General features: G+C 46.4%; 1 protein-coding gene across 1 annotated transcript in view; it reads left to right on the forward strand.

Moving 5' to 3' along the window:
• The first annotated feature begins 3,933 nt into the window (after window positions 1–3,933).
• kcc (solute carrier family 12 member kcc) overlaps window positions 3,934–21,774 on the forward strand; it is a 526,743-nt gene continuing 508,902 nt past the window's right edge. Inside the window, exons 1-2 of the mRNA XM_050194347.3 lie at window positions 3,934–5,608; window positions 14,134–14,457. Of these exons, the coding sequence (XP_050050304.1) occupies window positions 14,325–14,457 (133 nt within the window). The 5' untranslated portion in view covers window positions 3,934–5,608; window positions 14,134–14,324. The remainder of the gene's footprint in view (window positions 5,609–14,133; window positions 14,458–21,774) is intronic.

The raw sequence follows: 21,774 nt of genomic DNA on the forward strand, positions 1-21,774 counted from the left end.
AAACGCGGGTAAATGACATCTTAGTTGAAATCAAGAAAAAGAAATAGGCATGGGCCGGACATGTAATGAGGAGGGAAGATAACCGATGGTCATTAAGGGTTACGGACTGGATTCCAAGGGAAGGGAAGCGTAGTAGAGGGCAGCAGAAAGTTAGGTGGGCGGATGACATTAAGACGTTTGCAGGGACAACATGGCCACAATTAGTACATGACCGGGGTAGTTGGAGAAGTATGGGAGAGGCCTTTGCCCTGCAGTGAGCGTAACTAGGCTGATGATGATGATGATGACCGTCGCCACCTAACTATAGGAGCAGCTCCCAGACTTTAAGCAGTGCCGTATTCTGCTTTTCTTTTTCCCATTTCTTTTTTGTGCTTCTTTCCCTTTTTTTGTAATATCTCTTTTCTATTATCTTTATTCCCCTTTACCCCTTTTCCCAGCACAGTGTAGCCAGATGGTCTGATAACTGGCTAACCTTCCTGTCTATCCGTCTATTCCTGCTTCCTCCTTCCCATTGTGTTGAATGATCTCGCACCATACGTTTTAGAACCGTGAATTCCTTCAGCAAACGCGGGCAGTACTTCGATGAGACTTAGTTGGAAGCACGCCAATTAGGGCACTTTAGGACGGTCGCGTGGCAGGCGTCTTGTGAATTTATAGGATTTAGCACGCCGCGGACACACAATATTTTTCACACAGACGCTTTTTACGCGGCCAGTCTTGAAGCACTTGTGACACTGTATGGACTTCGATATGTATGGTTGAACCGGACGGCGGACGTGGACAACTTTAGCGTGAGAGGAAAGGCTGTCTCCCTCAAACACGAGCTTCACACAGCGAGTGTTTCCGAGTCTGATGCGCTGCGTGATGAGAGTGCCTTCTGTCGTTGGCTTTATTAATATTGCCAAGTCATCCGTCGGAATGGAAACTTCGACGCAATGTTTGACGCCAACAGTGCCGTTACAGCCAGGCATCTGTAAACAAGCATCTCTAAAAGCAAGTGTTACTGCGCATTCTGCAAGCCGCGGACTATCGTGTGTTAAGTCGGGCATGGAAGAGTCGGCGCTCCTTTATGGCGGTGTTGATGATAGCTGCCAAATTTAACGCAACCGAAGCGAAACTTGAGCAACTTCAGTGCCTTGCGGGGTGGTTTAAACCAGCGCTCTACGGTACACGGCCGAGCAAGAAACGGCATATTGCAGCGCTAACATACATTAACTCCGCCCTAACCACCGGTCTTCGCAGCGCCATTGAACATTTATTTAATTTTTTTAATAGTATTGTTACGAATGATGTTTATTTACAAGGTGAAACGAGGTCCGAGAGGGAAGCTACAGTTTAGGCCGAGCCAGCGCAGAGTACCTCGAGAACACGCGTGCACACTCTACTTCTTTCTCTGCCTCAGTCGCGCAGTGCTGCGACAGTATTATTATTATTTTGCCCCGAGTTTGCGCTCAGCCCGATGCATTGGCTACGGAATGCAACGAAAAAAAAAAACGGTTTTCTTATGCTTCCTAAAATTGACAGCTGCATGCTCTGCTGGTGTTGATGTAAACAAGCTGAGGCTCCCATATATAGATTTCGCCGCTGAAGTAAATAACGATGCCACAGGTCCTATAAATCCTTCCTCTCATTCTGCATAGCTATCTTCGAGTCGACCTTGTCAAAATAGCGTGTCTGTTCTTTTCAATAATGTGCGTAGCGTTTCCAACAAGCGAACAGCTTTATCTTCAACTATCGATTCTTGCTCCGCTGACGTCATTGTCCTTACTGAAACTTGGCTTACCGCAAAAATAAAGAACAGTGAAATATTCGACTGCGAAAGTACTTATAATATCTACAGGTGTGACCGCGATGTCCGGTCAGGAGGGGGCGTTTTGATTGCCATCAAAGATAACCTAAATTCATCTGTTATTGACACTACATCACCCCTAGAATTAGTCTGTGTGCGCGTCAGCATTTCAGACCGTCCCTTTATATTCTGTGCATGTTATAGACCACCAAATTCGTCCTCTACATTCTCTGCAGATTTCCATGATGTCCTTAACAAATTGATTGTTAGGTTTCCCAACTCTCCGTTATTTATTTTGGGGGACTTTAATTTTCCAGATATAGTATGGGAGACTGACTGTGTTAATTTTAAACGTACTTCAGCCGAGTCAATTGAATTCTTAAATTTGTGCTTTGACTTCAACTTAACACAGCTGGTCCACAGACCAACCCGAGTCACTCCAACATCTTCTAACACACTTGACCTAGTGCTGACTACTACCCCCGACTTAGTTTCCTCCTTAACTTATCTTCCTGGGATAAGTGATCATTCATTGCTGCAGTTTGATTTAAAAACACGCTTTTCTTACACAAAGAAGGTTAAGACAATTCGCGATTATTCCAAAGCTGATATTCCCGCAATTACGCAAGAAATGGAGCATGTTATGGATGCAGTGATGCCCGATTTCGACCAACGAACACTTGAAGAAAACTGGACCCTTTATAAATGCAAACTGTTATTCCTAATTCGAAAATATGTTCCGCAACGAAAAGTACACTGTAATCCCCAGTCGCCTTGGTTTACGGCCGCCTTGCGCCGTCTTCGGAACAAGAAAAAACGGTTATTTCGTTCCGCAATAAACTCTAACAATCCGATTCGTTGGTCCGAATATCACCGCATCAACGATGAATATTGTAGCGCTATTTCCCAAGCTAAGCAAACATTTTTCAACATTACATTACCATCATACTTACATGTCAACCCACGTAAATTCTGGAATGTTGTTCATGGTAATACACCAGCCGCAATACAATTGTCCCAGTCTAACACCCCTGTTCAAAGTGATCAGTGTTGCACAATTTTTAATAATATCTTTGCTTCCTTTTTTCATGACGCTGCACCTATGCTTTTGCCGCCTCCAACGACAGTTTATGATACCCCTATGGATTCAATTCTTATAGACTGGGTGGGCATTAGAAAACTAATCGGTAATTTGAAAATATCTTCGTCGGCGGGTTCAGATGAAATTAATTCAAAAATATTAAAGTGTACTGAACTGTATTCATCAATTATTCTTTCTAGGATATTCCAACAATCATTACACTGCTCATCACTACCAAGCGACTGGAAGGTGGGGAAGGTGGTTCCTGTTCACAAATCAGGTAACACACATTGTCCCGAAAACTACCGTCCCATATCACTAACCAGCATTCCCTGTAAGATTCTGGAGCACATAATATATTCCCACATAGTTGATTTTCTTGAGACGAACTCCTTTTTTAACAACAGTCAGCATGGCTTTAGGAAATCCTTCTCCTGCGAAACGCAACTAGCTTGCTTTACTAACGACCTCTTTTCTAACACCAACTTAGGATTTGACACCGATTGCATCTTTATCGATTTTGCTAAAGCCTTCGATACCGTATCCCATAACCTACTAATCTATAAACTTAGTCTTCTTAACACTGACCCGCTAGTACTGGACTGGATTAAAAACTTTCTTGCTGATAGAACACAATACGTAATCGCTAACAATTCGTCGTCTGCGCCCCTCGCGGTAACGTCAGGCGTGCCGCAAGGGTCGGTTCTCGGTCCTCTAGTTTTTCTAATCTATATTAATGATCTTGCTTCCTGTGTGAAATTTTCAACTATTAGACTTTTTGCTGATGACTGCGTTATATATCATAAAATTACTGACCTCAATGATTCTCGTAAACTCCAAGACGACATTAATAACGTTCTGTTATGGTGTAACAAGTGGTCTATGAAGCTTAACTTAAGCAAATGTAAATGCATGCGGGTATCACAGCGTACTAATACTACTAATCTGCATACATATTTCCTGAACAATAGCCCTCTCTCAGTCGTCTCGTCGTACAAATACCTTGGACTAAACATCACCAGCAACCTTTCCTGGCACATGCATGTCGACATCATATGTAGCAATGCCAATCGCATGTTGGGCTATTTGCGCCGAAACTTCTCATCCGCACCATCGTCACTGAAACTAACTCTCTACAAAACATTAGTTCGCTCCAAACTAGAATACGCATGCGCCATTTGGGACCCGGCTAACATTACACTCATAAACAGCATAGAAGCCATTCAAAATCGTGCAGCGCGTTTCATCTTATCAAACTACTCCCGACATGCTAGCGTTACCTCAATGAAGAGAACACTTAACTTGCCAGAACTTTCTTTCCGTCGTAGATGCTTCCGCCTTTCGCTATTCCATAAAATCTACCACCACAACCCTTTGTTGAAAGAACAGCTTATCACCCAACCGTCATACATATCATCTCGCTCTGACCATAGTTTCAAAGTTGGTGTGCCGTCTTCACGTACTAAACTTTGTAGTAATGCATTCATCCCTAGCACAAGCAAAGATTGGAACCACCTTCCCGCCACCGTTGCAGCCATCCTGAATACCGACACCTTCAATACCAGCATTCATGAAACGCCACGTTGAATCTGTCTTTGTATATTGCACAAATGTTTTGTTATGTTCACCCACTCCTTTCTGTAATGCCTTCGGGCCCTGAAAGTATCTTAAATAAATAAATAAATAAATAAATAAATAAATAAATAAATAAATATATCAACTTTGCATGAATACGCCACTGGGAAACTCACTTTTTTTTTTGGCGCCCGTCGTACGTGAATTTAATGCTCTAGTGTGTACCACCCCTATATACCACGTTCTGTGCTATACAACATAGTCATACCGACTTTCGAAGTAAAATCGTGGTTCCTTTAGTTTCCCTATTTCTAGAGCTTTGTAGGAAGCGAGGAGATGGAATGGAACGCAAGAAGCCATCATACAGTGGTTATATGAAGGTTCCAGAGGTCTCTAGGTACTACGCTATAGCTGAAAAACTAAACGGGTGGGTGTCGACTGGCCGCCGCAGTAAGCGAACTACTTCGCACTCGTGCGCAGCTAAGTGCCGTGGAAGCAGCCGGCAACAGCTTGCCCAGCATGATGAAAACAAAAAAAACAACGGAGCCGAAGCAGACGGCGTGCTTGGTTGGTGCACCTGTGAGCTCTTGTCGGTGCGCAGCTGCACCTCTCGCCCCACTCGTCCCTGACCGCGCTGCATCCCTCTCCACCAGCACCACGCTATCCCCTTCTCTTTCATTGTTGCAACACAGCTGTGTTCCGCTGAATATGTCCCCGTCTGTTTTCCGTTTGCTCTTCTCGCGCGCCACTCATGCCGCACGCGCGCGTATTTTTATTTTCCTTTTCGCGACATCTCCGCGGCCGATCGGTGCAGGCCGACTTATTTTTCTTTCCCTTTGCTTTTTTATTCCGCACACCGTGGAAACTCGCGTCGTCTGCCCGTATTGCCTCCTCGGCGGCGGAACCTTATAGCCGCTCGAGCACGCGCTCTGACGCCGCAAACTCCGCGCGCGCTTCTCCCCACGCAGCACCGCGGTCTCGGATCCGGCGCCGGAAGCGCGCCGTGCAGTTTCTCCTTTTGTTTTGCTTCGTTCTTCCTTGCTCTTCTTTTGGCCGCCACACGGCGACGACGGTGTCTGCAAGCGGTCGTAAATTTCCCCTCCTTGGCCAGTTACATTCTCGGCTTGCCTGCTACACTTCGTACAGCGGAGGAGCCCGAGCGAGTGAGTAGTAATCACGCCGTAGTAGTTTCCTTTATCGCCCCCCGATCGTCTGCTGCTGTTGCGTGGCCTTTTGTTTCGCCGAGCGCGTCCGATGCTTGCGCGGAGCCGCGGAAAGCACTCGGGCAGCAGCTGCGGCGAGCGTGTGCGCCTTCTCGCGCGCCGTTGATCGAGCCATCATCGGGCCCAGCCTGTTAGCTGCCCACGCGAATCGTTGAAGACGCGCTAAGCGCCGCCGTTCGAGTTATAATTTGCGGCGCTTCTCGTTCGATTTCCACGCGTGGTACCAGCGTAATCCCAAAACGCAAAGAATGGAATTAGCTATTTGCATAGATTAACACTGGCTGCGATGTTGTATTATTTCACGTATAGCCGTTCGCTTGTACGGAAGTCTCGCATAGCCTACTGGACTCTGTGCCGCTCGCGGGACCGGCATCCGAAATGTACGATTTCTTCGCCTTGACGCACGAACTGCCAGCTTCTGAGAGTACAACGCCAGCGAGGAACGTGCATCGCGTTTTACACATTATCCAACGGCTCGTGCTATAGCTATAGAACCGCAGGCAGCGCGTACTTTGGGTCGATGTATAAGCACGTGAAGAAAGGGAAGGTCGTGATTTGTAATACAAACGCAGAAACACACGTGCTCATTTCTTCTCTGTGGCGACGTCGCACACTTTTCTTTACAGCCTCGGATAATTTGACCGCGAATATATACTACGTGTCTTAACAAGTGAAGAAAACCAATCTCTACAGATTCGTGCCCCTAACTCCGGTGTGGTTCTGCAATTGAGCCGTGCGGTAGCTGTTTCGACAAACACTGTAAACGACCTAATATCCTTTGGGCTCCTAATTAGCGCAGTTTTGGATAATTATCCCGCTAACTATATAGCCAGTAGTTTGCGGCATATTGGTGATGAGTTGGACAAATTACTCGTACTAGTACCCGAATACACAGCCGGTCCTTTTTCCAGTGCGCGAAATTTAGTGCCCGCGAATTCTTGCGAACCTTTACTCCGTGATGAACATGCAGAAAAATGAGTTGACGAATAAACAGGTTGGTTAGAGAAGGCCCTGATAGGCTAGATATTCGATACAGTTATCCCACGCGTAGGCACTCTCATGTATTAAAAATATATTGGTTTCCTATAATGTTGACAAAATAAGTGCGCATTCGGCTCGTTCCCGAAGTGCCCTTCGTGTCGCTCAACCGCGGGACATGTCCGACGGGCAAACGGAAAAAGTAGGGATTCTGCTAAACGCGCAAATTGCGAAGTAGAGCTTTGGCAAACCTGCGATGCATAGTAATATGAGCGAAATGGACTGTTTGTTTGCCGGCAAGGCCCGTTTGGTGTGCGGGTTCAAAGGGCGCGTCCGGTTCCGAGGGCGCTGTCGGGTTCGGTCATGCGACAGGCCTCGCTCGTTACCGCAGCTGCCACCTCCATCTGTCGGGGGCACTGCCGGAAGCTTGCGCGACTGGGTGGTCATTCTCTTTCCCTCACGCCCACCTGTCGGGATTAAGACTCGACTAGGAAGGCGGCTGCGGATAGGGCTGCAGGCATCGCTGCCGCTGCAGGCTCGGTTTTCTTCGCACGATACGGCTGCCCGAAGGCTGCTAATTTCAGTCAAGGTCTAATGAAAGGCGGCTGGTCGGCGTCTTCTTTTATTTATTTATTTATTATTTTTTACGCGTCGTTACTTGAAGTCTACTATAAACCGAACCACACTTACTTGCGCTCGTAAAAAAGAATGCTGATCTTTAGATGAATCGTAGTCAACGAGGAGAAAAAAAATGTTGTATTCACACACACTGCTGTTTTGCAAGGTTTGACAGCGCGTAACTACAAATGTGTTTCTACGACACGTTTGGCGCTCCTATAAAAAAGGGCATGCAGGGTGCCCTAGCCAACTTTAGCTATGGTTTAAATATATACCAAAACATTCCACGGGGACACGACCGAATGCATGTCGTTGCCTATTGTAAGGAGCAAGTCACGCGATGTTCTTTTTTTTTTACATTCCGCTTAAATAAAAATAATTAGTCAATGTTAATTAAGTATCAACTTTAGGGCATAACTTCCGATTGGAAAGTTGTACAACGTTCTACGAAACATATATAATTCAGCAGCTTCTAACCTCTCACATGTTACGCGATCATTTCCTTTCGTCATAGGAAAGCCCGCGAAATATACATTTAAAAAAAAAGGAAAGAAAAGCACGCTACATGGGCCGTATAACGTAAGCCTATACCAATATGTTTTTATTCCAATCTCCTGACGTCAAATTGCGTAACCGCCGACGCAAGCATCGGGTGGTGACCCGCAGGGTTGTCTGAACAGACCAATCAAATGCTCCCCTCGTTCATAGGATGTCACCTTTGTTTGCTTGAAAAGCGAATAACGTTACCTGCACTGAGCGGCTTGTCTTATCTAATTGGCTCACAAGAGGCGAGGAGCATGCTCAAGTGGAGAGGGATACGATGGGACCGAGCCACTGCACTGAATATCGATAACCGGATGAAGAGGGTGGTGCCGGCGTCTGCGATTGGTCCGCTTTCTTTTACTTAGCTTGCGGTGGCTCGTCGACAATCGCGGCGGCATTCAACGGAACCTTAAGACTGACGCTAAAACGGATCCTCAGCAAAGAAGAGTTGGCAGAACGAGGTCGTAAACGTGCCAAAACTTCTCGAAAACGTTACACGGCCACGCAAATAAACCCATGCTTTCCGACAGGGGCGAGTAGCCAGTGTTGGAGCGATCGGCGGCAGCCATCTTTTATTCCTTTCGGAACGGGGCAGCCTGCGGCTATTCAGAAGAACATTCAGTGTTGTTCGGCATATTAATGCATCTTTATCGCGTACGCGTCACTTTGACGCGGTAAGTTTTTGCGGTTTTGGGACGTCGCGTGAGAGGCAGGTGAAGTGGGTGCAGCCCGAAAACTTTTGACCAATAGCCGAGGGCTAATGGCAAAAAGGCGTCGAATCAGAAATGACTATATTTGTTTTGTTCGGTCAAATTATGCATTATCAGGGTGTACACGTCATATCAGATGGGGAGCTATCGCGGTTTTCGTGACGTCGCGTGTCAGACAGGTGAAGTGGGATTCTCCGAAAAATCTTTTGACCAATCGCGGTCAAAAGATCGGAATTGGAATAGAAAAGTTTGGAATAGTTTTACGTTATAGCGCCCATGCCCGCTTTCGTGCCGCGATTTCCGTGCTCTCAAGCGTGGCGCGTATCGTGACGAAATCGTGGAGAACATTCCGAAGCGCCGTGATAAGGCAGCCTTAATTGTTGGCAGTGCGATTTGCGCTGCCGGTGTGCTCATTTCAGTTTTCTGTTACTGAGGACGAGGTTACGGGTTGGATACCCAGCCGACGGCGGGTGCATATCGATGGAGGCGAAACTCACAAAAAAAGCTCGTGTACCTAGATTTAGGTGTAGTACCTTAAAGGACTCCCGAGTGGTCAAAATTAAACTAGAGACCTCCACTTTATGGGGTCCTGCAATAGCCCCAGCGTTGGTTTGGGACGTTGAACGTCATGAATCAACCAGTTATATCGGTTTCTTTGCGAACTGGGAGTGCAGTAGACCCTCGGGCCGTTACCCTCGCGACTTTTCCAATGAGCAACCACTCGTTCTGAATCTTCTTACCGATATATATTACCGCCCTCTTTCTGAATGCGCTCTAGTGAAGACGACAACGCGGTTTGCATTTTAAATATTAGCTGAAAGCTTCTATAAGGAGCTTCCATCATGTCTTTTCTTTACGAGGTACGATTTAGCCTCGAAAATGAAAAAAAAAAAAACGTTCTTGTGCATTTTTTTTTTTTTTTCCTGAAAAGACAAAGTTCTCTAAAACGTGCCTGTAACAAATAGTGACCGCGGTCGCAAGTGACACTTTTTGAGGAAGTATGCATGGATTTCCTGAATGAAACATATACTCTGTTCTGCTTGAAATATCAAAATTCTACCATATCATCTATAATACCATATCAATATCAATATCATAACTACTTACACAAAAAAAATTTCATAAATATTCTTTATGTCCCTTTGATGATAAATACGTTGTTTTCTAGAGCACGCCATGCTTAGTAAGAGTATCAAACATTGCAGCTGGCACAGCTCAGACTATATGAAGGTAATATTACAGCTTATTGGCATTTCCTTAAAAAAAATTAAATTGTGGGGTTTTACATGCCAAAACCACTTTCTGATTATGAGGCACGCCGTAGTGGGGGATTCCGGAAATTTGGACCACCTGGGGTTCTTTAACGTGCACCTAAATCTAAGTACACGGGTGTTTTCGCATTTCGCCCCCATCGAAATGCGGCCGCCGTGGCCGGGATTCGATCCCGCGACCTCGTGCTCAGCAGCCCAACACCATAGCCACTGAGCAACCACGGCGGGTGGCATTTCCTTCCTCACAGGAAGAGGGACATGAGCTAAAGGCCATAAAGCCGGGTAGAGGCACTTGTTCCCTGTACAATACAGCCTAAATTGCAGATTTTTTTTTAGCATAGGACACCGTGTGCCTTGATGTGCATACAATACATTAATACCTTACACAGTACATACAATACACGCAACACAATGCACTAATGCTTTCTACAGTAGAAAATGCGCAATACACTGGTCGTGACGCATGATGCACACGTAAAAACAGGTAAAGTACGTGTTACATGCATTTATGTGTACTTGGATGCTCATAATTTACCTAAATGTAAGTCAAGAAAAGTTGAGAAGTGATTATTATGTAGTGGAGATTTTTGTTCCCTATATAATAAATACATTTTTTTAAAGCAATTGACGTCGAAGTGTTATGTTCTTCTAATGCTATATTTAACAGATCAGGAATACCACAGCCCGTGTCCTGATGGCCGTAATATACAGGGTGTTCAAAATTAAGCTTTATGGTTTTCTTAAAATTAGGCACCCGGAGGCACGCGACGACCACCTGTGCCAATAAGTTATGTGGCCAGGGGGACACAAAGTGATATGACAATTATCGCTGTCAGCAGCCAAATTAACTAAAATTGAATAATTAAGTTTTTTGTTTACTGCAGTAATTGGGTATGTTTGTATTGAAAAGTTAGAGGCAGTCGTGTTTCTACACGGTATCAGTGGAAGAATTCTTCTAGCGTGTCTGTGCTCCGAGATATCCGGCTCCAAATTTTAGTTGTCGTTCGCATGATTACGCATGCAAGAGATTGAGGATCGGCGCAAAGCTCCTCCCCGATGTGACGCGGCTGTTGCGTGCGCCGTTTAGTCTGACAACAGGGCGGAGGCATAGGCAAAGATGATGACTGTTCCCCTTCCCCTCTCGGAAGCGACATAAAAAAATTGAAGAAGCCGGAACCGCTGTCGTAACACGCGACCACACAGCCTGTAAGGATGGCGGCAGCTGCCGTGCTGAGATAATGGCGCGAGCGGAGAAGCCGGAGGGCACCGCGCGTGCGTAATGGTGGCTAGACGGGCGGGCATGGCCCTTGCCTGGGCTACGCAAATAAAGTGACTGCTGATTTCCAAGTACCGTTTTATTGAAATCAAGAGCAACAACTGCACGGCCCACTGCGCTGTCATATCTTGATTTCGCCAGCCGAGAGGGGAAGGGGAAAAGTTACCATCTTTGCCTATGCCTCCTCCCGTTGTCAGACTAAACGGCGCACGCAACAGCCGCGTCACATCGGGGAAGAGCTTTGCGCCGATCCTCACTCTCTTGCATGCGTAATCATGCGAACGACAACTAAAATTTGGAGCCGGATATCTCGGAGCACAGACACGCTAGAATTCTTCCAGCTGATACTGTGTGGAAACACGACAGCCTCAACTTTTCAATACAAACATACCCACTTACTTCAGTCAACAAAAAATTAATTATTCAATTTTAGTTAGTTGGGTTGCTGACAGCAATAATTATCATCTCACTTTGTGTCTCCCTGGCCACATAACTTTTTGGCACAGATGGTCTTCGCGTGCCTCCCGGTGCCTAATTTTAAGGAAACCATAAAGCTTAATTTTGAACACTCGATATCTTACGGCCGTACACAAGATTGCCTTTCACCGGAATATAAGCACGTGAAAAGCCCTCTTCCATATGTTTTACGTAAGCAGCATTGTGAACAACAACATCTTGTAATAATAAGCTTCAGTTGCTGGTAGATTTAAATGTTTTATAAGCAGACCATGCGTCGGAAGGTTTTCAGGTTTACTGTTATAACTTTCGTAAAACCTGAACACATTTTTCTACAGTACAACAAATTCTTGGTAACTCTTTTTGGTTGTAGAACCCCATACTAATATACGTAGAGTATGTCAGCTTGGAATAAAAAGAAATGAAATTATATAAAACCTTCTTTTTCACCGAACGGGAACAAATTCAGATATATATACAACCAACCGCTCTGCGCTGTAAATTTGTTAGCTTTTAGACTGTATTCCAAGATAAGTCATCCTAAAACGAGACACCCTGAAAAAAATTTTTTAAGTTTTTTTACATGCGTAAGTGTCGTTGTGTTAAAAAAAAAATTACATTGCCCAAGTTTCCAAGCCGATTACTTTCTGCAACCACGTACGTACATGCGCGCGTGGTTGTCTTGTTTTGTTTTGTTTGGCGAGAGTGTCCAGCTCCTAGGTAGTGCATTAAAACATATAGCGCTTTTTTCTTCAACCTCAGTACCAACGTTCATGTAACTCGCGTGTTACATAAGTAGTGGATGATTGTGCCTTACGCTGTGCGTAAGGCACGAGCGCAAAGGAAACGTTCTTTCTCTCTCTCATGCACGAAAATTAAACCTCACGTTTCGCTTGCAAGAGAAATACGGAGTTCTAAATATGAAATAGTTAACGTTTTAGTAGCGTGTAGTAGCGACCATCTGCAAAATATCACTGAGCGTTTTCTTCTGTGTGTTCATAGCTACCATAATCTCGCAGCTCAGTCCACGATTGACAGCTGGAAATTTCACGTGAGCGATGGTTAATCTTGTGATTCAAGCGGCACAGATTCGATCCAGTGGGATTTTAGGATTGTCGGCTTGATGAATTAGCTTTGGGCTTATGAAAGTAGCGTTACTTAGAGTGGTTCACAATTTCTGACAAAAAAACAGCTGTAGTACCTTGCAGATTGGCGCAAGACGACTGGATCAGACGTTTGTCATTGAAAATCTAGTAAATTTTGCAGGCTAAGTTACGTGTTTATGGAAAAAGATAGCCTGCAAAAATACTGACCTGAGCTTAGCAAACCGGCACAAATGAGGGCAGTACAACAGTATTTTTATTGCGGCGTAGCAGGATATGAAAAAAAAAAAACTAAGAAATAAAAAATGCTAGAATTGTACGCGCCAAAATCACGGTCTAATTATGAGGCACGCTGTAGCGGGGGACTCCCGTTTAATTTCGACCACGTGGATTTCTTTAACGCATACTTAAATTTAAGCACATGAGTGTCTGCATATCGCCTCCATCGAAATGCAGCCGCCGCTGCCGGAAACGAACCCACTACCTCGAGTCGAGCAGCGCAACGCCGTAGACCCTAATACCGCGACAGATTATCAGGATATCTGCCACGTATTGACCGCGGGGGTTATTCTGTAGGAGTCCACCTAGTAGATTGCCCATTTCAACCACCGCTGATTGGCTGGAGCCGCTCGTATCCTCCTCGCTCGCACAGCTCCATCCAATCAGAACATCAGAAGCGGCCAAAATGGACGGTCCACTGGGTGGCCTATTACAGAATACCCCTCCGTGTCTTTGTCTTGCGGGTGCTGGCTCGTTGCCAGTGGATAATATTGAGCGATTGGGGTGCCAGAAGTTCGTAATTCTACATTTAGAGAAGTATAGGACGTGAGCACGAATCCGGCTGCGTGAGAAAGGGGAGAGAGAAAGGGGAATGTGAGGTTGCCTAGAAATAACGGAGTGACGTGTCTCGGTATGCGCACTTTAATCTGCGCCTTGCTATATTAGCGTCGCCTATAAGCGTTGTTGCACATTAGTCTTTCTTTTATAGTAATGTTTCTAATCTGTATTTTCTTACTGTGACAGTCGCAGATGTCTCAGACGCGGTATGTATAGTAAGGTCACAGAAGAAAAATACTACTTTTAATAAAAACTGCAGACAGTCACAGGTCTGTATACTATAGTGCTTCCGGACGTCAAGCGTGAAAGATGAAGCGACGCACACAGCTCTGAAAACTCGTAAATAAGTCAAATGCGCTCACTCACTCACTCACTCACTCACTCACTCACTCACTCACTCACTCACTCACTCACTCACTCACTTTTTTAGCTGCCAAGTGTCACTAAGGGTAGTCCTAGAGGTGCTCGTTTTAACTAGCAGCGCAGGTATGCATACTTTTGCGAATTTCACCTTAGTTGCGGTAGTGCCACTTGGTAAACAGAAAGAACAATAAGAGTATCCCGCTGTCATGGACGACAAAGTGGTAAAAGGCAACTAAGTGCAGCACATGTTCTTCCTGTATTGCTCGTGCAGCTCTTCTTTTTCTTCCTCTCTCCCGTTTTTCTTGCGCAGCGTTCAGCCAGGACGAGAAGGACACGAGTGGCATTTGAGTGTATATTCACAAAGTTAAGACGAAACAAGACACTCGCTGACGAGCCAAGAGGGCGAAAACAAAGGCACGATACACGCCGGAGACGGAATGTATGGTCCGCCACGACGACGAAAAGCACGAGTGCGAGGCCGCCTAGCGGAGCACCGTTGAAATGGATGGTCGGCCGGGTCGTATTTCGCTTGCTCTCGATAGGATCGTCCAGGAGCCCGAGGGAGCGTTTGCGTCCACGTCCGGAGGCACGAGGCATCGCGTCCGATTCCAGGAGCTCCAGCATCTTCTTCAAGGTCAGATAACTTTGTGCACCACTGGCGAGCGGCATCGTCGCATTTTTGCAGACCGCTCCCCGGTGGCAATAAAGGGACGTACGCGGGAGGCTTCCATCCTGACAGCCATATATATATATATTATTATTAGGGTTATAATTATATTCGAGTGCTGATTGCTGTGCTATCGTTTGTTAACGAAGCTTTCCCTCAAGTCTAAATATATATATATATATATATAGACAACCGCGCCACAGCACGCGCTCGGCCTCTCGGGCGGGGGACACGGCTTTCTGGCAAGACGTCATGCAAGACGCTTTCCATCGCTGCGTCTTTCATAGCCTAGATGTTGCTTTGACATTAAAACGCATCAGTGAACGTTCTGCGCCATGGCTCGAGCCAGCAGTGCCCTGAATGAAGCTGGGCACGCGGACGGCGCTCGAACGCGGTAGCGCGAGCACTGCCACGTTCGACGCCGATCGCTGGCTGGGCAAACTATACGCGTCTCTTTTGTGCAAAGTATTCGTCGATGTCCAAGTCACTGGCGTCAGCAGCTGCGCTAGCGACCTGAGACAGTCGCAGCGCCCTCTGGCCAGTGAAGGGTGACAGCGAGGCGTGCGTTTGACACCTCTGGCGGAGGCCAACGTATGCGTCAAAATTAGTTGTGTGCCGTATGTCTCCTTGCTGCGCTCGTGCTGGGATCACTGTTGTGTCGATAATGTCGATAGTATCTCGCGGCTGTAAAATCTCGTGCAGTTTGTTGCTCGTGTTCTTTATCGATTTTCATACTGTACCCTCTTCGGCGATTATAGTACACAGACAACTAAACCAGCAGTGAAGACACTGTGCAGCGGATGAGGTGAGCGCCATTTGAGGTATTACATAAACTCAGTTGCTCAAGCTATTTCCTCGTGGTGTCAGGTTACGAAAATAACTGGCTTCTCATGTCCGTGGTCGTGTCTGACCGTTTTGCTGAATAGTGCTGAAAGATCGCGGAACATGCGAAGCCGCCCCCTTTTGTGACATGGAGTGAATGATATAGCCGGTGCACTAAGATGCAAGGTCCCGAAGCACTTGAGTTCTCGCTACCGCTTCAATATACGGTCCCAAACATTCGAGTTCGTGCTACCGCTGCCTTGGAAGTAACCAAGTGTCACTAGCGGTATTTCGAATCATTGCTGCTAAGAAACTATTAAGCGGTAGTACAATAACTGCAGTGGCTTCGTACTGCAGCTTGACACAAGTGTGTTGTTGAATTACATTTTAATGACACGTTGGAGGATGTTTATATTTGAATGCATGTACCAGGATGATATATCACTGGAGCCTGTTTGTTAGGCGTATGTCTGCTGAAAAACTTAAATGAGCCAAGCGCGAAGACGGTGAATGCCATGCTTGCTCTATGAGGGTACACGAGAAGCGTGCAAGGCTATTGCAAGTTACAAGAATATTATAACGCCGGACATGGACGAAAGCTCGGCAGCATGTCACACTCCTGTAACGCGTGAAAGCGAGAGCCTGCTGCACACCCGGTAATGCGTTAAGTTATACGATCGGAGGGGTCAGCCTTCTTGCGAGACATGACGAACCGCAGTGTGAAGTACACGTATAGGGCTGTAGGTCGACCTCCTCAACGACACATGCGGGCACCTAATGCACTACCTAAAGGTTCTCTCGTTCTTTGTTTCGTTGCCTCTTTCTTTCGTTCTTTCTTTCTTTGCTCTGTTTCTCTTTGTTCTTTCGTTCGTTCTTTCTTTCATTCCTTCTTACGTTCTTTCCTTCGTCCTTTCTTTCGTATCTTCATTCATATTCAGCCGTTCCATCTTTGCTTGCTTGCGCGGGTATGGGCCATTCCTGATGATGATAATTTTTGCATCACTGGACTAAACGCCGCTTTTTTCGGGTTTGAGCCATTGCAACGAGCCATTTAAGGTTTTCGCCTTAAAAACAAACGTTGGAGGTTAACGAAAAAGTTTTTCTTTAACCTCCTTGGGGCCACCACCACTTCCATGCTGTTCCGTGTGCGACGGCGCATGCGCGGCCATGCTGGACCCGCGTAGCGGAGCGCATGCGCTGCCCGCGCATCGACTGTTGGAAATCATGTGATCTGCTTCGGTGGGCCAGGGCGATCATGCGTGGACGCATGCGAGGACTTGTCGAGAAGGCTGGTCCCTTGATGCGCGCTAAGGAAACTTAATGAACGCTGTGTTCCCGCGCTCCAAGTGTTGGAGGGATGGTGGTAAATGGTGAAGGTGCCGGTAACACTTTCGTTTTGGGACACGCACGTGCGCTCGCCGCTGCCGGCGCTCCTGATAACGCCAGCGTGATGACGGTCTTTGAGCGAACTCTGTTTGTGGGTGCAGTTGGGCGAGTGTTTAGCTAACAAGCAAATGTTTGCGGCAAATTATACTGCACATAAATCTACGAACCTACATCATGTAACCACATAATATTTTGATATCGCTGTCCGTGCTTCGCCCTTCGCGCGTAAATGCGACTTTTCTTATTTTATTTCATTTATTTCCTGCTTCAAAGAGCAGTGGACCTCGGGAAAGAACTCCGTAGCTTGACAAGCTCCCGAGGTCCACAAGATTCGTTGACAATGACACTATGGAGCATGCGGCACAAAGACGGTATGCAGAAACATGAAGCATCTCTCGAAGCAGTCAAATGCTGCACGAATAAATGGCTAAGAATTGCGCTGTCGCCCTGGACGCTGGTTAGAACACGCACTTTAATGTTTACCACATTTCTATACAATTTCAAGATCTTGAGAAAAAGAGAGAGAGAGAGATCCAAATGAGAGAAAGGCAGGGAGGTTAACCAGAGTTAAAGCCTCCGGTTTGCTACCCTGCACTAGGGGAAGGGGAAGGGGAAGTAAAGACGGAAGGAAGAGCGGGGACAAAAAGAAAGGCGTGGGAAAAAAAGGGGGGGGGGGACGGCATGGGATCATTATAGTCTTTAAAATAGGTCACCGCCATGTAAAAATGTCAACAGAGCCTTGACCGACTTTTGGTGCGATGACAGTTCATGTCGGCATTCCAAGACTGTCTGTTCTGAAAGTGACCTGTCGTCAAGGCGTGCCAACACGGCCGCTAGTGGCAGCCGGTGCGCGCTGTATTGAGGACAGTGGCAAAGCACGTGTTCCATAGCCTCGTCGCCGCCGGCAGTGACTGTAAGCTGCGCTCTCGTCCATAGCGACTCGGTAGGCGAAAGATCTTGTGTAGGCGACACCAAGCCACAGTCGGCAAAGTACTGCTGTCTCGAGTCGAGAGAGACCAGAGGGGGGTCGAAGTCGAAGGGACGGGTCCAGTCGGTGCAGACGTGTGTGCTTCAAGCTTGGTGCGTTCCATAAAGATCTTATGGCTTCATTTCCAAGCACACGAATTTTCATTGCTGCGTCTGATCTTGAGAATGGAATGGAGTCTTGCGAGCACTCCTCATATTCAGATAGTGCTGCTTCATCGACATGTTCATTGCCCATTATGTCACAATGGCTTGGAATCCACTGTAACGTGGTGTCGCGTCCTTGCTCGACGAGGTGGTGAAGCAGCAGTCTGATTTCTAGAACTAGTTGTTCATGGGGTCTGCGGCGTAAGGTAGAAACCAAACAATGAAGAGCAGCATTGGAGTCACTGAACACGCTCCGTTTCTTGGGCAGTTCATCAGAAATTACGCTAAGTGCACAACGAATAGCAGCGAGTTCCGCGGCAGTCGATGTAGTCTGGTGAGGTAGTCGAATCTTTATGGGGGAGGTTTTTCCAGGAAAGATCCCCAATCCTGCAGACCCAGTCACCGTGGTCGAAGCGTCAGTATATAGATGATGATGCACGTTGTATGTCTCGTACAACAAGAGCAGTGAAAGCTGCTTGAGTGCTCGACGTTACTCCTTCTCTTATGTCATCAAAATTTGTACAATTCGCACGCGCACTGACAAAAAAAAAAAAAAAAATCCAAGTCTATCTTGCAATTCATGTTATATTTTTTTATATAGTACTTACTTTTCATTCTCCGCTGTTTCAATACTGCATCAGTAAGATTGTGGAATGTTCAGTCCGCATTCTTTATCCGTGCGCCAATGCTGATGCGAGCTCTTTAAAAGCATTAAGTTGGATACAATGGCCAGGTGCAATTGATACTCCGACTTTCTGTTGCCTCGACGTCTAAGTAGACTTGGCACAGGACGCTAAAGAAGAATGTAAGTGCGCTGAGGCGACGGAAAAGTGCACCTTCGTGGCGCGTCAGATTGTGCAACAGCTACGCTCGCGTCTTCCAGCAGCATTGCATCTGCGTCATCCTAACGGATTACTCATTTCTTGTTCTTGTCTCACGACGGCGCGTCAATTTTGCCCTCGCGGCTAGAAAAAATCGAAAAAGGAGACTGTGCCTGCAAATGTGTAAAGGAGCAGAGATGTGGGGAGCCAGGCAGAGTGTGAGAGAAAGAGAAGAAAAAAAAAACAGACCGCTGTTGAGGGACACTAAAGCATAACATCGGCGCTACCCGTTAATGGCTGTAGCTGTTCGGCCGCTTTGTTTTTGTAACGACTATTTCTTTAATGGCTCATTGCTATCACTTATCGCTATAGCTACCCTGTTGCTATGGCGATTTTGAGTAACAGCTCCTGATGTTGACGAGTGCATCGAAATCCTGCTTTTCTGGCCGTTTATCGTTTTTAATGCGAAACATTCTTTGCCTCATTCTTGGCACTTTGCGGCAGGTAGGTTGTTTACTGTCTCGACTCGCTTTAATAAGAAGAAAATAATGTGTCACAGATGGTGCAATCGAACCTCTCTTGAAGGGCACAGCAGCCAGGTGCTCTTACCACTTCACCACTATTTCTTTCTTTTCTTCATTATCGTATAAGCGAGTTCACTCATTATAGCACGCGCACTTCTCGCGTTCCAAAGTCAGCCACCTCTTTGAAACACTCGGCGCGTGTGCCACGTGCCTTTTGCTCGTATTCTTTCCCTGTGAGAGCTGGCGCTTCGAGTAGCAGTTTACGCGGCGCAGAAAGTGCGACGTTGTACAAACTTCAATATCGCCCTAGTTATTCATGTTTTAGCAATTCTTCGCCTGAATACAAATGCCACTATCCTTTTAACGTGCACCACATGACATAGCCAAAGGTACGTACGATCGTATAACACGTAGTTGCTGATCACGTCACAATCCGTGTTTCTCTCGCTTTTGCTCGTCCACTACCCAACAATCGTCACGTCGTAAGCTCGCGTCGAACGGCCGGCGTAGAAATACCTTCGCTACCTTACGATCGCCTTCGACTTGGTCGTCGTCGAGCTGCTGTTGTCACACGCACGTGCGATGGGGACCCACACACATAACTACTAAATTTACACAGACACATTGGTTCATCTGGTAATGGGTTGCTGGATAGTCAACGCTGGATAGTCAAATACCTGCAAAAATGTTTCGCATAATATCGATTCCCACAGTGCGTGGGATCAGCACTTTCTTTTTCTAAGCTGGCGTCAAACATTGCACTTGCGTCGTATTGTCGGTGTGCCTTACCAAAGTTCACTGCTATATAGTCGCATTTAGAGATGGACGCGTTCACTCGCTTCTGTTTAATCGCTTCTGGGAGCGATTACGTTGGAGTCGCCCGTTATAGCACCCTTTTTGAACCACGTTTACGGCGACAGTACTGCTTATAATATCGAACAGAGATCCGAACATTGTGGTAACGGCGATCTCAAGTTAAATAAAGAAATACTGTCACACTAGAATTTTTTGTTGGCGCAGTTGTGTTTTGCGAAATTATCGAACGTCGATGAAGCTTCATACAACGCATACTTTAAACAGTTGCCGAGCTTTTCGAAAGTAGCTAGCTCGTTGCAAAAATTGTCCGGCGAGTTGGTGCTTCGTGCCGTAACAGATGGGGTGCGAAACTACTCGCACCTACATGCGACAGATAAACAAGAACAAGCATCTATTCGCTTGTGTGTGCGTGGTGTTTCGTGCTTGAACAGCTATATCTCGAACAGATCCGGGGCGTGATCAATAGCCCACAAATGGGAGTAGGGGCACGTCAACAGATAAGAAAAAAAAAATTCAATAGGTATAGCTGTAAAAAAAAAAAATGAAAAGAGCGAGATAAAGAAGGAAAGACCGGGGCGTTTGACCAGTGTCACGCCTAGTTGGCTACTTTGCACGTGGGGAAGGAAGAAAGGATCAGTGCGTACGCATATGGATATGGACGTTGATGAACGCATTAAATGCGTTAGTGGAAGCGAGTTGCTTTCAAAAAGCCTTCTAGCGTTCTAATGGCTATCTCCGTATACATGAGCTGCGTGGTCGGGTTCCCAGAATCTTTATAGAACGGTCCGTTCTTGGGCTAGGAGTCGCGTGAAGCGAAACTCCTTACCGTCTTCAGCGTAGGAACGTAGGAAGCCAGGCACAGTAGAAAAACTGGCGCGTTATGTCATCATGGCGTTAAAGGCGCAAGCTTGTAGGTTCGGAGCGAAGTCAGCGCTGTTGTGTCTCCTTGGCTTCCCTGTTTATAGGGTCCTTGCAACGTGTCCGAAAAGACTTAGGTGACATCGATCGTACTGCCGCATTGCGTAACGGTCAGCTTATGGAGCGAAGTAAGAGAAGCGAAGCCGCAACTTGGGGGGCCAGCTGAGAGTTCCTGTAACTTGCTTATGTTTTGCAGTTTCTTGACGGAGTAACTTCGTTTTGCTTGCTCAAGCTTTAGTAGTTCTTGGTGTTTTCTCCCTGACATGCTGGAGATTATTCATCGAAATTAATCATGCCGGTATAAAACTGGTGAAAGAAAGCCCGAAACTCCAGTGACTGATTGCCTTAACTCATTTACTGCGGACGTACATCAGTTTTGAGCCCTGTTATCAGACCTATGCGACGTTTAAAGGACCATTCGTGAAAAACCAGCGAAATTGTGCCGCTTTCGCTCCAGAGGAGACCGTTACGCGCCACACCCTCTGGACACTATGTCGTTCCAAGGACACGCGCGGCTTACGCGATGTCTCGTGCTTTTACGCCGCCGCCGCGCTCTCATTAACGCGCTGAATTCAATATTTACGATTTCATAAATAAATTCTCACTGCTTTAACGTCGGCTCGTACGTAAACTGGAAGGTTTGCGAAGTTTAGTCCGAGGCCTTCATTCCCGTGCTTACAGGATACATTTTAATATTATTTCGCTCGTTTACTAAGTGTTTTAATGACCCCCGCAGCACTTTGTTAATTTATTGTGTCTCCTCTAACTTCTTCATGCAGTTTAAATTTGCACCGTAAATGCCTTGGCATGGCTCCCATGTCGTTGAAGCGCATAGCACAGATCAATGTTTCTTTTTTTTTTTTTTT

The sequence above is a fragment of the Dermacentor andersoni genome, chromosome 1, assembly GCF_023375885.2.
Source record: "Dermacentor andersoni chromosome 1, qqDerAnde1_hic_scaffold, whole genome shotgun sequence".
Taxonomy (NCBI): Eukaryota; Metazoa; Arthropoda; class Arachnida; order Ixodida; family Ixodidae; genus Dermacentor; species Dermacentor andersoni.